The sequence below is a fragment of the Polypterus senegalus genome, chromosome 2 (genome assembly GCF_016835505.1).
Source record: "Polypterus senegalus isolate Bchr_013 chromosome 2, ASM1683550v1, whole genome shotgun sequence".
Taxonomy (NCBI): Eukaryota; Metazoa; Chordata; class Cladistia; order Polypteriformes; family Polypteridae; genus Polypterus; species Polypterus senegalus.
The window spans coordinates 79,419,486-79,436,888 of NC_053155.1; the positions used below are offsets into that span (position 1 = coordinate 79,419,486).

Genomic DNA, 17,403 nt, shown 5'->3' on the forward strand with positions numbered 1-17,403 from the left:
TGAAAGTCTTTGTCTGTAGCTCGATGCTACCCAGGAGCTGCTGACATATTAGGAGGATCAGGCACCCAGTTCCAGGTAAGGAATCTGCTAGAGGGTGGTGGGGAGAGGTGGTCAGATGAGGAGACCTGGAAACAAAAGAGAGGACTGGTTCAAGTTTATGGGTAACCCGAAGGTAAGGTGGGCGGCGTATAGATCTGCACATTTTTCGGATTAAACGAGGCAAACAGAATTAACTGAATCTACCTCCTAAATGAAAAATTCTTACCAGTTCTTACCATGGGGTCAATAAAGGATTAAAGCAAAGAACATTTCTCAGGGAGCCAGTAGTCAACACTACAGCGAGACTAGCAGTAAAATGTCTGAAACCACAAGGTTGCTAGTTGAAATACCAACTGAATGAATGGGTGAGTACCTAAGTGGTCTGACGACATGGGCCTCTCAAGTCCAATTCTGAAACCACTAGGCTGTCTGTTTGAATCCCATCTCAGCCACTGTACCCTTGTTGTAGCAGACAGGAGACAAAGTGGGAAATCAAAAGCCTTCTGGGTCAAATTCCCACTGGACCCAGAAGATGGAGTATCTGATGCAGAAATGCTTTTGATTTAAATTCAGTCTGAAACAATAAAGAGTTACATGTGGAAACCACAGTGTACTCAGTTCAGCCATAATACTTAAAGGTTCTGGCAGAGTGGGCATAAAATCTGAAATTACAATGTCCTAAATTCACATATTATAGCACTGTAGGTGTGAGAGCTCCTATTTCAAATCTCAGTTTATCTGCTTGAAAATTTCAGAATTTAGCAGAATGAATAAAAAATTGTGTTTTGCAAGGCATCCCATATGAATATTAGCTTTTCAGCTGTCAGTGTCATATCATACACTGATCACTGAAACTATGGAGCACTCAGTTTTAATATAATGTGAATCATTGAATGGCAGTTTAACTGGCTGAACATAGAACCCCAAAACATGACGTTCACCATCAAATAACATGACCTGCCAGGATATTTTATTTAGTCCAATATTTATGGGTACGGAAAGTGCAATACTCGCAGTTTATGATTAGCCAAACCACTAGAGGAGGCCATTTTTTTAGAGTGCATATGAGTCTTTCTATTTGGAATCATGAACCAGCACTACAGATTTCGAGCTGGAGAAATGTCACACTTCATGACTGCAGTTGCCTGTTCTCAACAGCTTTGGGATGTAAGATTACATGACTTGGAATCACAGTTTCATGATAGATTACATGACTGCTTTACAGCCTCTAAGTACAGTTTCAGATGCCCTACTGCACTGTGAAGGTCTCATGAGGTCAACACATTATGGGACACCAATCACTATGGAAAATATTTTTTCTTTCTCTGTTTAGGTGTGATATGACAAAAATTAAATTTGTGTTGGCTTGGCAGTTTCATGTGCCTCTTATCTGCACCTTTTTTCTTTGTTTCTTCGCAGTTCTCTTGTAAATTTGATTAGGCTCCTCTCTGTTTGTGGGCAATGTGTTCTTTGTACTTCCTGTTGAGAGCAAATCTCACACACACACAAAAGTCTCACTCTACAACTTGAGACAAAATTGAATGCTTGATTTTGTATTGTCTAGTCACAGAGCATTATGACTGTTTTTGGGGATGCTACACTACACGACTGCCGGTCTAAAGCATGCATTGAGACCATCCACAACTTGATAAAATGATCTATATGAAAATTGCAGGAAACGTCAAGGGTAGCTGATCTTGAGGGAGTTATTTGGCAGAACAAGTACCAACTGTTTCTTCAGGCTTCATTAATATGCCATATTGCACAGCAAGTATGACATCCAGAACTATGAGGCCCCTAGTTTAAATTTCATTTCAATCATTGAAAGCCTCATTGTATGACATTTAGCCACCTTGGCCGCGTGTTGAGTAGAGGGCATGACATTAGCGGGCCAGCAGCTTAACAGAATCTCTACAACTTGAACTTCCCCAGCACAACCACTGTGGCCCATGAACCCCAAAGCAAATGACTCCTTCTTTGAATTAGGGATGCACTTTAGACCACTGAAATCTGGAAACATCAAATTAAAGAGTTAAAAAGAAATTTAACTGATCTTCTTTGCAGTAAATCTTTCTCTGCAGCGCCTTTTCTTTACATATACCTACCCTGCTCACTTCGCTCAGGCCTGCAATATGCTCCAGCCACTTTGTGTCTCTGCCGCTCATGTATGTGGATTTCACTTTCACCAAACAACAAATCGTTTTATTCTCGCTGATACGGCTCTTCATTGGGAAGAAACACTACTTCTCCCTGATGACAACATGAATTAGACAATCTACAAGTCTCTGACTTAAAGTTAAATCTCTTTTCACTTTTCCGTTATTTCACTGAGTAATAATTTCTGTTTGTTTGCGCTGATGCGTTCTTTACTATCATTTTTTGAGACTTTCAAATTTTAGTACTTTCATTATCTCTAACCTGCTCTGCATGTGCTTCGCACCAACGTTTTGGAACCTCTTTACAATGTTCTACTTTGTCATCTACTCTTTAACTTTTATTTCCAGCCCGAGGCTGGTGAATTCTCTTGGCACAAAGTCTCATCTCACGGGACTTGGAAGTATCTTGGAAGTAGAGGGGACTGGGCGGTCTCGTGGTCTGGAACCCCTACAGATTTTATTTTTTTTCTCCAGCTTTTGGAGTTTTTTTTTGTTTTTTCTGTCCACCCTGGCCATCGGACCTTACTTATTCTATGTTAAGTAATGTTGACTTATGTTTATTTTTTATTGTGTCTTCTATTTTTCTATTCATTTTGTAAAGCACTTTGAGCTACATTTTTTTGTATGAATATGTGCTATATAAATAAATGTTGATTGATTGATTGATTGATCTCTCTGAAAAAGTCACATCTCGTCCCAGGCTAAAAAGTCCCCAGGATTTTTTTATATAATAGAAAGATTGTACAATTTACAGAATCATCACTTTACATTACACCTTCATTGAGCGGGATATCATCTTTATTTACTCCCACAGAAATATCCAAGGACTCTTGCCACTTTTGGGTATATCATTGTGACACCACTTCTAACCTGCAGGCGGGTATGGACTCGGGGGACAACTGGATCCCTGAAGATGTTGCCAGATGGCTCTACCACATTGGAATTCATCACTTCTTAACAACACAACAAGGTAAGCCACCATGATTAGTAAAAAACTTAAACTAATGGACCTGATCTATGTAATTTCACTCTGTACCATGAAATAATTTGAGAATTTCCCAGTGAAACATTTTCAGAGTTGCCAAACTGAACATCAGTTGTGTCAGTCCTGTCACACAGCTGCCAGCCTAATGATCTGGTGAGTTTACACGCCATTAAAGGATGACCTGTACAGGTCAAAAGACACAACTACAATTGGAGTAAACCTAGTGACACAGGACAGACAATAGTAGTGCTGACCACAAATCATGTAACTACACTAATGACTCAGGGTCCTCATGTTAGCTGCTTAGCTGTGTCCATCATGCAGTAACGTTCTGTATTTCTTACATTAGCCTGATTTTGCTGGGATGTGGATCTGTAGCTGATTCTAGCTCACTTTGTTCATTTAGGTCAATTTTTTTTCATTGAAGTGATATTAGGAAGCAAAATGTAAAAATATAGCTGGTTAAGCTTGAGCTTATTTTCACTTATACAGAGTACAGTGAAATTCTTACTTACATGTCTGGCCAATGTGCAATATGTCACCACTATCTGGTGCTATCATAGAAATTCCTAAACTCAACTAAAGTAGCTAAAGATAACAAACTGGCAAATAATGTTAAATACTTCAGCATGACTGATGAAGTGATAAAGGAGATTTGAAAGTGAATGGAATGGTGTGAATGGGACTGCGTTGTCACACAGATATGCTTCATTCATTTTTGGAGCCTAAACATGTAGAGAAGCCTCTGCATAGAGCAGCAGGCCACCAAGATCAGATGACACTCCACTTCAAAGGAGTGACAACTGCGGGATGCTGAGGTATGGCAGATCAGACAACACAATAATTACAGATGGCAAAATAAGACCCCTGGAGAAATAATTCAGCAGGATATTGAGAACTGACAAGATCAAACTGCAGAAGGTAATATTGTGTCAAGAGCATACGTGATCAGTTGCCAAGAGACTGAGACGTGGGGAGATCAGACATCAGGGAAGTGCATCAATGGCACGCTGAGGTTTGCCCAAGAAATAATTGAGGTTTTAATGCTGCATGACGCAGAAATTCGATCAGATCCAACTGCTGAGAAAAAAGCAAAATATAAAGAACAGATATTAAAAGACACCAGAAAATGAAAAGTATTGGATTACAAAACTGAATTAGATACCTTACTGTAAAATGTTAGGATGCTAGCTACAAACACATGATGCTGTGACATGCTGAGAATGAACATGATCATTTTGGAAGAACACAGAAATCACTGAGGGGTTGTGAGAGCTGACAGAATTATAGTTTAAGTAACTCTACAGCAAAAGAGTGCACTCATTCGTATTAAACAGGTAAGATACTGAGATCTTGCACGATTAGAGTCCTGGGTTAAAATGAAAATTACAGAAGAATTTGATAGGATTAGACTTTTAGAATGTTAAGTTGATAAATACAAATATTTGATTTCATTTGACTGGAGGTGATAAAACAAGAGCATGCAGAAAGCAGGCTTAAATGATAAGCTAGAAGATCATCATCAACCTAGGATCAAAACTATAGGAAACAAAACAAAACAATACAGAAACAATATGTTTGCAGTTCACCTTTGTTAAAGCTGCAACATATTAAGCTGTGGTTGAGCATCTAGGAATTTACAAGTCTAGTCCACAGAGTGAAGAACTATAGGAAGCAATCAGAGAGATTTACAGTTATTTTCAAGAATGGTTAAAAAGTAGGTGTCTGTGACCTGACAGACGCATGTATCCTGTGGGTTAGAAATGGAGAAATCAGACAGGATTACGCCCAGACTATTTCCAGAGCCAATACCAGATTGGTCAATGCACAGTTCTAAATGGACTGGGCTTCAAGATGGTTAAATTTGAGGGACACACTCCAAAGACAAAGCTGTAGGCCTTTGGTGTCTGACAGAAGGCTTTCAGAAGACAAAAAAATCTAACTGAATCATACTCTTTGAGTATTTAAGTTGCTGACACATGAGCTCTCACAAGATAGCACTCTACAGAGAAGAACTATGAAATGCATAAATGTAACTGAAGCAGTAAAGCTAACACATGCAAAGACCTGACAGGATCTGAATAAAGCATGAGATCTGACAACATCAGGCTCTTTGGGTTAAAGTTGCAGAATGAAAAGTCATAAAAGATCAGAGAATTAAACTTCTATCATGTGAGATCTGCGAGAAATAGATTCTAGATGGGACACCTGCAGATTGCTATAGAGATCTGAGCGGTTATTCACCATGATTATTTAAGCTAGGGATATTTGCGTAGAACTGTAGAGTGTATGCAGTGCAGCTGGAGAACTGACAGTAAGTATCATATTCTAAGCATATTTAAGCTACACACATTTCAAACATTACCTGATCAGACTCTAGAGTACAGCTGTACAATTCATACATGATCAGATCACAAGTTTATTTAACCTACCACCATTTGAGAAATGATAGGATCAGCCTCCTAAGATAAGAGCTGCAAAATGCAGGGATGTTACAGAATCACAATCCAGGGTTTCTAAAGTCAGTAATATGAGAGAACGGGACTCCATGTGTATCAAGGTTAATGGCAACTGCCATTATCTGACTCTAGTGAGTAGAACAGGATAATATACAGAAGTAACAAAATTGGGCCTCAAAACTTAGAGATGCAGAAGGCAGTGATATGACAAGAGTGAACACCAAAAGTCTTTAAGCTAACAACATATGACATGATTGGATTCTATTAAGCAGAGCCAAAGTAAGGAGAGCTAATTGCAGGTTCAGGCTCTCAAAGTTAACTCAAGGTTAACTCTCAGAAGCAGTAGGAACCTCATAGGCTAAGGATCAATACACCTTCTTTTCTTATTCTAATCAATCATCTAGCAAAGTGTATATATTAAAACAGTGCTGACAAGTTTCATCACCCAGGGATGAGTCACCCATAGAATGATCTTGCATTCCACCACCAGTTTCAGACGTGCCTATAAAAACGAAAGACTGCAAATTTGCAAACAAAATTCTATCTAGCGTGGCAGTAACAAGCAGCCCTTTTAAGAATAGTGAGCCACCTCAAACAGTCATGCAAAAAGCAGAGGATCCATTCTGGTACCTGGCTTCAGTGTTACATTGGTGTCAGAAGCAGGACAAAGAGAAGGACCTATGTTCTGACTCAGCTAAGTGCTGAATGCCGCTGTGATCAAAGTGGATTTTCTGGGCTCTTCTGAGTTGTTGATGGAGAGTCTTAAAGCTGAGATTCAGGATCTGATGTGTTGTTTGCAGCATCAGTACAAGGAAAGAAGACAGCTGAGAGACTGTTACTTCTGCAGCTCCACCAATACTTCTCCATCTGTTAAGGTCCACTGGCCTGGGTGTTCAGAGCATCCAACTTATGGAGCTGGAAAAACAATGTGTCACATCATGTTGCAAATTAGTGCACTGGGGCTCCTGTTTTGGTAGCAAAACAGAAACATACACGGGCATCAGAAACATTGTGAGCCCCTATGTTCCTGTGCCTCCTAGCCAGTGCCCATTGCGCTCATACATTAAGAAGGCCCTGCAAGGGTGAATTGTGTGAATGAAGCAGGACCAGAGGTGAAAAATGCACAGGCATTTTAAGGCAAATTATAAGGCAAATCACAGAACCATTACAGAGCAGCAATAGAGGGAGAATCACAAAGCTGAGATCCAGACCTTAGAATGTTTGCAGTCTCAGTTTAGAGACTTTCAGAGAAGGAAAACAACCAAGAGGTATATCTGCATCTCAAGACAATGAGGTTTGTCTTCTCACTTGTAATCAAAAGATCACCTGCTCAATAAGTGCAGTGTGTTTAACATCCTTGCTGTGCCACCTAACAGAAAAGCGCTCAAGACCCCTGCTAATATGCTTTTGTTTCGGGTCACACAAAAGCAGAGGAAACAAAGACCATCCCACCATTTTGAAGAGTTGTGTGCTGTTTTAAGAAGTTGGAAGTTGTCGCTGGGGACAGCCTCTTTGAATGGAGAGCTATGTAATGGAACTGACAGGCTGCATCAGCCATGAATGAGTCACTCATAGTATGAGCTGGCATTCCATCGCCAGTGGCAGGGACACCTACAGAAACGACAAGACTGCAATGTCACAGAATTCCCTCTACTGCAGCAATGGCAAGTGGTCATTTAAAAGATAGAGAGACACCTAAAAGAGCCATGTAAAGACCAAAAATATCCACTCTGGCTCTCGCTGCCAGTGCTACTATCTATCTATCTATCTATATAAATTCAGTATACTGTATGTCAGCTTTTTCTCTTTAATGCATTTTGTGTTAAATAAGTGAACCTTTTTTCCAACTCATTGCAGATCACCATGTCTCTCAACAGCTGGCTGCCCAGTTCAACCAGGATTTACTAGGTAAGTTGATGTGTGATGGAAAAAGAGGAATGTCACCTTTCTGAATGTATTGCTTTTTCCAAAAATACACACCTATATTCACAAAGGTTTATTCTTCTGTGGTGTAGATGTTAGCTCCTTTCCCTTCATTTGTTGTCAGTATCAGTCAAGCTGATAACAGGAAGCGGTGCCATTATCCATGCCCCTCGGTGTGAGCTCTCCGAGGCGTGTCGTGCTGCCCCCACACACTACATTCGAGGCCCCTATTTTCCCTACGCGCGACGGCACTAGGACCGTGCTCCCCGCTCAGTGAGAGGACACGCCCCTTGTGGAGAGCCAGAGGCACTAGGACCCGGCAGCCTGCGGTCGGTCGCTACATTCCGCTCATTCCTCGATGAATGGTCCCGATTGTGTGCGGGACTGGACGCTCCAAGGGCTGCTTACTCGCTGTTGCTCTTTGGCTCTGTGAGAAAGGCGCTGCCGAACGGTACTGAGACAGCTCGGGATCGGTACCAGGTGACGGGAACTTCCAAAACTTTCTGGCTGGGAGAGGGGGAGGGGGTTTCCGTCGTGCCCGGGCTTTATTCTGGTGGTGTGGTTGGAAAGCGGGCGCCAGGGGGGCTGGCTTGCGACGTCAGGGAGACTCGGTCCGTTACCCCTGACTTCAAAAGACTGAAGTTGTTGTCTTCTGAACCGACAGCCCGTGTCCTTAACTTTCTGAGCGCCCTCAACTTTTATCTTCTAGACAGCGACCGTTACTTTTTAATCCCCGGGGTCTCAGTCTTTATAACATCTGAAACTTAGGAGCGTCTTTCTGTCTGACTTCTGACACTTAGGCCGCTTTGAACCCAAAGATTATGCTGAAACCATAATACACAACAGGGTTGCCAGTGTTAAAAGAACTCAGAGTGGTAAAACAACTCTTGAAAGTTTAGGTGTTAGTTTAACGCTGGTGGTTTTGCTGCTGTATAGTTTTCTTTTTTGTGTCTTTGATTGCTTGACTGTTTTCCTCCAATGGACCTGCCTCAGCCTTTTGAGCTTTGCCTGTCATACACACCATCCAAATGCCTGTCCCCCACCTCTAGACCTAGCATGAAACCATTTGACCTGGAAACTCCACTGCTCCCTCACCACTGAATCTGCCTTTTGCTTTGACTCCCAAGTCACGTCTCACATTACCCTCTGGACACCTTGGACACTGCCTCTCATTCGCTTATCCCTTCCTGTGTTTCTTTTACCCCTGACCCCCAACACTTCTCATCCCCCCACCATACACTTCTCATGTTACCCATCGCTCACCAAGTTTCACGCTTTGACCATCAATAAGACTTTGGCTTTTACCTCAGCCCTCTAATTTACTTCTCAGGTCACCCTGTTAACCCTTATGACACAGCCTGTCCCTCACTGACCCCCTTCTGACTTTTTGACATTTTCTCCACCCTACCAGTTTGGTCACTATTCAAAACCTGTGATCTGTTATCTGGCACATGCTCACACACAGTGTGAAACATTGGCAGTTTATTCAGATGGTCAAAATTCTGGCCAGGTAGCATGAAAGCTGTTTCCCTGATGTGGCACACAGCTGAATGCCTGAAATACCAAACATTGTTTGTTATTCACATGCATGTGTTTAGTTAAGCACAACAAAAGCAAAAGAGCTTAATCATTGAGATATTTGAAATGAATACCATAAACCTTAAGATTTGTCAGCTACAATCCAACTGTTTTAGTTTACAGTCATTATCATTGCCTCTTCATGGTCCACCACCAGTTCCAGAATTTAAATCTGGGCTATTCATTTGCATTCTTATGGTGACATTCTTCTGGTCATTTCAATATGTCTACCCACTGTCTTGACATTACCTTTATATAACCACATTACTATCTTTTTGACTTTTGTATACATCTTGTATTTTATTGGGGTTGCTTTTTAATGGTGCTATATACAGTATAGTAAAGACTGAGTAATAGACATCATTGCTATTTACATATCTGATAGGATGGGCAGAATGAGTGTATCCGGATTATCTTATCCAATATTCATCCATTTTCAAAGCCACTTAATCCAATTTTATTGTCACAGGGTGTTGAAATCTGGTGCAAAGCTGGAACCAACTTTGGATGGATTCCAGTTTGCAGACACACACTCACACATTATAGACACATTTAAATGACCCTGTCATCTTTGGGATGTGGGAAGCAATCTGGAGCACCACCTCTTGATAATGAGCCCTAGACAAACTCACTCAGATACAAGGAGAACATGCAAACTCCACACAGACCAGACCGGGATTCAAAACAAATTTCCTAGGGCTGTGAGGCAGGTCAGTAAACCACTACACCACTGAGCCACCTCCTTGTCCAATACACATGCTTTTTTAAATTTAGTTTACAGTTGGTTAGCCCTCATGTTTGCACATGATGGTATTGAACTTGGGAGCTCCTGGATGCAATTAATAGGTTTACCCGGCACTCTGCAGGGGTGCTTAGTAAGGCTGATCTGACCAGCTGAAGATGGGTTTCTTGGACATGACGTCACCCTTGCCTAGAATGACCAGGCAACATACCGGTCTAATTATAGGGCCAGTCAGCTGTGCAGGGGCAGAGGGATGTTTCAGATAGCTGGAATATGCCAATAGTAGGAGCTCACCTGGCAAATCACAAACAGGATAAGCAGTACAAGATTTCACTTCCTCCAGTGTAAGTGGATTAAATGGTATCTGCTTCCCGACCTGAGGGGACATGCAAGGGAAAACATGAGTGAGAGGTGACCATTAAGGCTATCGAACCCTTCTGGATTCTGGGTGCATGTGACAGCATTTGTTGGGATTTTGCTACTTATAGATCTTGATACACAAAATGCTAAGAAATACATCTGGCTAAGGTGGAATCTGACTGGAGAGCCTCTACAATAAAACCTTGTCTTCTTCTTCTTTCGGCTGCTCCCGTTAGGGGTCACCACAGCGGATTATCGTGTTCCATATCTTTCTGTCCTCAGTCTAAAGGCTATAAATCTCATCTGAAGCACACAAGGTGATCAGGACACAACAAGAGTTAATGTTTCAGGATGGATCTGAACTAAAGAGCTTCTTAATTGAAATCCCACACCTAAAGCACTCATAAGTTGCATTAAAGACTTTACAACTTTTTCCAATGGGGCAGCTTGGTGCCAGTACACATGGAATGTCTGCCTGAAGCTAGATTTTGAGAGGGTCTGTTCATTTCAAGTCAAGTGTAAGCTTGAATTGATGCTGGTTCACTCTTCACCTTTTCTTGGTTTTAGGTGCCCCAGAGATTTGCACTGGTTTGCACCATCCTGTTCAAGTCCTGGATGGGTATCCATATAGCTACAGTGAGCAAAGTAACTCCTACCCTTGCAGTCATGAAGGTCAACTGACAGTGGAACCAGTAGGACGTGCAGGTATCGATGGTTTTGGTTCATTTGCACACTGTCACTAAGTCTCAGTTATATTTTATTTCCCCTTTGTAATTAAACACTTAGTACAGCTTTAAGATGATGTAAAAAAACCATCAACTGGGACAGACTTTGGTATCACCAGATACAGCTAAGGCAGAGTGGTATTATAGTTTGGGTAGTTAGCGCATTTTTAATCCGCTATATAGGTTTATAGTATCTTTGTTGTATTGTGCACAGTTCTTACTTGCATGCGTTAATCAGTATACAACCTATCATCACTCTGTAGCAACATTATTAATTTTATAACGATTAATAACGGTCACAACTATCCATGTACAGTATCGCTCATCTTGACTGGACTGATGCAGTGCATACTGGATTATAAAAAGTAAAATCTCTACTGCAGTTGAGTACAGTGGATGAACATTTTAAAATATACCCTTGAGGACCTTGCACAGGGTTTCTGAGAAGAACACTTCAGATCAGGTCACTTCTAGGCTAAATTCTGCTATCTGGGATTTGACCAGAATGCTATATAACATTTTTAAGCCCACTTCGGGGGCTACACATTATCCCAGTAGCATCAAGGGAAGGTGGAAACAAACATTGGCTGGAGCTTGCATGAAACACCACACACAGATGCATACACAGACACATACAGGGCCAATTTAGATTTACGAGTTAACCTAAACTGCATGTTTTTTGAAATTTGGAAGGAAAACTAGAGTACAGAGAGAAAACACCCATGCAGAACATGCAGACTTAACAAATATGGGGATGTGTGATTTAGGTGACAAAACCCTGTGAAAGAAGGCTTTCAATCATTCATTTGCTAATTTGGCAAAAGTTCTTGGTACTGTGGACATTTACCCAACATTTACATTTTATGCTGTGCCCACATGTCAATTGTGTCTGATGGATTCCTTTCTTTAGAATAACGCTCACCCTATTTTTGTCTCTTGAGCATCTTCTTGATCTCTTGTACTTATGCTCCTTCAGGTGAGGAGTTGGCGCCTGTTTCACAGCGGGTCCCAGAACCTGACATGAGAGGCTCTGAGGACGTGGCCCCAGGAACCGTTCTGCAGCGCCTAATGCAGGAACACCTGAGGTATGGCGGCCAAGCCAGTGACTCTGTGAGCTTCCACAGCATGCCACAGTCATCCCAGCAGCCGATACAGCCAGCAGCAGGAAGCGCTGGGCTGGCCACCAGCACCCTTTCTTCCACAGAAAACCTTGTTCAGGAAGACGTACCTATGGTCCAGCAGTCGGCACGTCAGGAACCCCAAGGCCAAGAACATCAGGTGGACAACATCTCTATGGAGAAACAGGTTCTGCGTGTTGCGCAGCCACAGCAGAATAACGAGGAGCTGCCCACCTATGAAGAAGCAAAAGCACAGTCACAACTGTTCCGAGGGCAACAGACAGGGCCAGGCTACTTTGTGGCATCCAGCACGCCTCAGAAAGTCCGAACAGAGGGACGATCTGCAGTCAGTCGTGCCAACACAGGACCTACACACAAGGATGAAGCCCTGAAAGAGCTAAAGCAGGGCCATGTGCGATCACTGAGTGAGCGGATCATGCAGATGTCACTGGAGAGGAATGGGGCACGTCAGCAGGTGCCAGCATGCAGTAGTAGTAGTCTGCCTTCCCAGATGACATCTGCCAAAGGGATGAAGAACTCAGCTGCTGTTTCTTCTCAGCAAACTGCTGGAAAAGGAGGAGATCCCCGTGGTCCACCACCAGAATACCCATTTAAGAACAAGCCTTCAATGACCAGTGTGACCAAAGCCCAGGAAGGAGTACCCTGCTATAGTGAAGCACAATCAGCATCGGTGCCAGAAACCCCCAAGGCCTACTGTGCTCCACCGCCAAGTAAGGCAGGAGTGGCTGTGTTGAAGTGTCTGTCACCTCCCGAGTATGGAGCAAGGTAGGACTGCTTAAGTCATTACACTGGCGTATGCAGTGGGGACCCAGAGGTGAATCATACAGTATCCAAGCAGTACATGTGACTCCGTGCAGACTTTAAAAAAGGCACATTCACAATTTTGTATCTGCATTATAAAAGATACACATATTTGCATTTGTCAGTGTTGCACAAGTCTAAGACAGGCAGACTCAGCTGACATCACAAACAGTTTAGCAACTGAAGACATGAAACCAGGTGCCCTTAAGTATCCACATTCTGTCCAGTTCACCCTTCCTCACTCACTCAAGTGTACATGCATGCAGGCCTATTTGTGCACAATGGTACAAGGTTGTGTATATAAGTTTACTCTTATTTGCATATATACACACACACACACACTTGTATTTAAGTAGGCTCAGACATTCACAATTTCAGGCACCAGTACATTAATGTACACAAATGCATATTCATATCCACATAAGATGCCATATAAGATTTTTTTCAATGACTCTTGTACATATTAGCTCAGACACACACACACATACACCCTCAGATGATACACATACAGATATCGGGAGGCTCACATTTATGTAAGGATACCCTGAAAACATATAGTGCACATACATACAGTACACGCTCATCCTCATAAGTTTGTCCCCAGCACATGTACGTTCTCTTTGACACTCACACAGATTTGCACCAATATGCCCACAGAGGGTCCCACACAGCCAATCAGAAAAGCAGTTCACACGCATTTGTAAAAGTAAGTGACCTCCTGTATATTCACATACTCAGTGATGCACATGCATTCTACCTCACTGACTCTTCCAGGTGCACAGGCCAATTCTGTTCTCTTCATTCTACAAGTAGATTTCCTCGGACAGATTATGCATTGGTGTTCATATATGTATGTGTATCAGAGATTTCTGAGCTCGATCTTCTCAGATTCTGTATTATCTCTTCGGTGTGAACACATTAATTTCCACGCAGAATTTTCGGAGAAACAACCGGTATTGATTCATTACCTGGGCCAGAGCAAAAATGCAATTAAACATAAACCATATTTTTGAGAAAATAAAGAGCAAACTAAATTTACTAGTATATCATGTTTCTCCAAATGCAGTTCCACCACAAAAATGCTATTTCTGGCAGACAAGGTTATATTTTTTTAATTTTTACAATTAACTGAGGTGAAAGGTTAGTGTTATGCCACAATGTAAAGAATTAATATAGCATTGTTTTCTTTGACTCAGAACTCTATATCTCTAATAACACGTGAGCAGAGCAGAAGACTCCCTTTCTCACACATGTAGAGGCTTTTGATTCTTACGTGCACATACATGGCTCCCTCTGTATTCACACAAGCAATGAGATTTTTGTCATTCACACTTCTCACATATGGAAACATATTTTTCCTTATTCATGCACATGCTCTTAAAGAAGAGATTCTCTGGTCTCTTGACGTACACAGTAAATACATACATATATATGACTCTCTACGAGCTTGCACAGAGTCTAACTTTAACAGACACACAAACACACATTCAAAGATTAATCCTTAGCGTTTATATAGCGCTTTTCACACTACTCAAAGCGCTCAGCAATTTCAGGTTAAGGGCCTTGCTCAAGGGCCCTACAGAGCAGAGTCCCTTTTTGGCATTACGGGATTCGAACCGGCAACCTTCCGATTGCCAGTGCAGATCCTTAGCCTCAGAACCACCACTCCGCCCATTCAAACTTGTACTTTTATGCTGTATATTCATGTCCAAACAAACATACTTCCCCATACACACTGTCTCACTAAAATTCACAAACACACAAATCCAGACTCTCACACACAGGTACAGGAGTCTTGTAGACACTCTTTTAAACACACAAACACATTAGCCTCACTGACTCATATACCCACAAAGATGTGAACACACACAGACACACATTCAAATGCACACACATTTCTCTGCCACACATAGGCATGCTTACACGGTCACATATATAAATAGGCTTCACACACACAACTCCAATATGCACACACAACTAACATGTACAGAATGGTAAGAATAGTATAAAAAATGAGAAGAGTGATACCCTGGGCTCTCTATTGGCAGCTGTCTATATACAACCCACAATAAAGATCACTTGCTGCCTCCTAACAGCTGGTTTTCTGCACCCTAGAGCATGCCAGCCCCCGTACCAGACTGTCACACTCCGTCATCATAGCCCCATGCCATCTCCAGCTTCTTCCATGTCGGGGTCCCTCCCACCTCCTTCTTTGTTTTCCCCATCTCCATTGTTGCTGCCAGCCAATCAACAGCTCCCTGGAGATGCATTTGCAGTGGTGGCACGAGCTCAACAAATGGTGGAGATTCTATCTGAGGAGAACCGGGCTCTACGTCAGGAACTGGAGGTGCACTATGAGAAAGCTGCGAAGTTGCAGAAGGTGAGTGAATAAAGGAGTAAAACTCAAGTTTGGAGATATATATAAGTCTCAAGGCAGCATGTCATCCACTTAATTTTTCCCATACTGAGAGTTATAGGCAGACTGTCAGAGCTGTGGTCATGTACAGGTTAGAGACCTGGTTTGGATGCCACTGTTTTCTGTGGAGCAACTGGGTTTAAGGTTGTCTCTATTGTATCTTTATAGGAATGTGTCACCATCCATGATTATCTCCTATTTGTATTCTACAGCCTATGTACAACCTCTGTTCTTCTAAATGGTTTGGCCATAATGCATATAGTGCCTTACACTATCATTTATCACTTCCAACACTAAGAATACAAATTTATATACTGTAAATAAATAAATAACATATAAAAGTAAAAGCAGTATGTTAAGTGACCAAAAAGAAAAAGGCAAGTTCACCAGTGAAGAAAAACATGACAGTTGACCAACAGTGCAGACAGAGATAGACACCTACCTGCCAGTTATTCACGTGTGTCTCCAAACATTCTACAATGTCACTCCATCTTTAATTCCTTGTCAGTTGGTCCGGTTCCAGTTGCTGTATGGATGCTCTAAATTTCTTACCTTCCATTTGCAGTTTGAACGTGAGATCTCCAAGATCTCTGAAGCCTATGACAACCTGGTGAGGAGCACATCCAGGAGAGAGTCGCTTGATATTGCCATGAAGAACAAGCTGGAGGGCGAGATACGCAGGCTGCTTGACTTCAACAGGGACCTGCGAGGTAAAGTGGTTGGAGGCGCAGGGTTTTTAGGAGAGAATTATTATCATTTAATGTTCAAGTAAAGAATATAATAATTCACATACATTTTTTTACATTATTTTCACAGGCGGGTTAAGCGATTTGCTCAGGGCCAAACCTTCTGATTTAAGGTCCAATGATTCAGTCACTATGCCACACTACCTGTGTAAAGAACAGCAGAAGAAAGGGACCTGCAGGCTTACAGGGGTAGGGAAGAGGAGGAGGAGGAATGAGGGCATGGAGTGTCTCAGAGAAGTCTTACTCTGCTACTCACTCCCTGTAATGTCTGTAAATGATATTCACAATATAACTATACATCCACAATGGAACTGTTCATTCCAGAGCCATCTTGTCCACACAGACATACGGTATCAGCACTGATAGCCCCTTCCACCATTTTCTTCACCATACAGAACAGTGTTGTAGTGGCCTCATCTCAAACAGAAAGTCAGATAAAGAGCTTGGAGAGTATGCAGTATCACTTGATGTGTTTCTAACCAATGTCTAATTCTCTTGTAGATCGGCTGGAGACAGCTAACAGACAGCTGGCCAAAATGGATCATGATGGGAGTGATGGCCAGTGGACAGATGGTCCTTGTCCCTCACAGGGTGAGTGCAAGATCAGCATGGAGTGGGTGCCAATCCATCACCGGGCACGCTCAGCCAGAGAGCTGCACATGCCTGCCTTTAAAATGTGGGGGAGAAACCCGCGCAGACACAGGGACGAACACATTAATTTAAAGGGCAAATCTTCATACACCAAAATAGCTCAAAATGCTTACAATTACAGTAGATACATCATGAAGGGTTACAACAAAGTGAAAAAAAACTACGGTGCAATTATTTAAAAAGTTATTTAAGAGTATAAGAATGAGATCATAAATGTCCAGCTTAATAAACAAATACTACATTAGATGGACAAGGATGTGAGGAAAACAAAATTGTAAGCTGACAGGATACTGGAGAAGTAAACCTTTAGGGAAGAGATCCAGAGGGCCACAGTCACTGTATGTTGTTGTTCCAATGATTTTGCTAAATTTGAAACCAGTTATTGCTACTGAACTCAATTATTTCTCAACCAACATTTTTGTGCTTCATTTTAGATTGCCTGCCTTTTAAGACTCCCTTAATTACTTTTAGTCTTTAGTTTTTATTTGCTTCTTTTTTTCTTAACCAGTGGCCAATTACCAATAAGATGAAAGTGACAAAGTAGTCAGCAGCCTCACCATCTAAAGTCGCTGTCATATTATGCGATTTCCAGTCCTGGGGTATGTCACATTTGACAACTACTATCGCTGATCTCGTTGCCAGACCATGACAGTTTAAATTATGGAAAATTACTGGCCATTTCA

At 41.9% G+C, this 17,403-nt stretch overlaps 1 protein-coding gene and 1 long non-coding RNA gene across 2 annotated transcripts in view; one reads left to right on the forward strand and one right to left on the reverse strand.

Annotated features, from left to right (window-relative positions):
• The window catches only part of amotl1 (angiomotin like 1), a 27,717-nt gene continuing 10,314 nt past the window's right edge, over positions 1-17,403 (forward strand). The window contains exons 1-8 of the mRNA XM_039744068.1: positions 1-75; positions 3,010-3,165; positions 7,497-7,547; positions 10,810-10,947; positions 11,944-12,871; positions 15,023-15,287; positions 15,889-16,033; positions 16,571-16,660. Of these exons, the coding sequence (XP_039600002.1) occupies positions 3,078-3,165; positions 7,497-7,547; positions 10,810-10,947; positions 11,944-12,871; positions 15,023-15,287; positions 15,889-16,033; positions 16,571-16,660 (1,705 nt within the window). The 5' untranslated portion in view covers positions 1-75; positions 3,010-3,077. The remainder of the gene's footprint in view (positions 76-3,009; positions 3,166-7,496; positions 7,548-10,809; positions 10,948-11,943; positions 12,872-15,022; positions 15,288-15,888; positions 16,034-16,570; positions 16,661-17,403) is intronic.
• On the reverse strand, positions 45-6,540 carry LOC120523095. The gene is made up of 3 exons (XR_005632556.1): positions 6,270-6,540; positions 4,125-4,260; positions 45-125 (listed from the first exon to the last, which is right to left on the reverse strand). It is a non-coding gene; the product is annotated as an uncharacterized LOC120523095 (long non-coding RNA).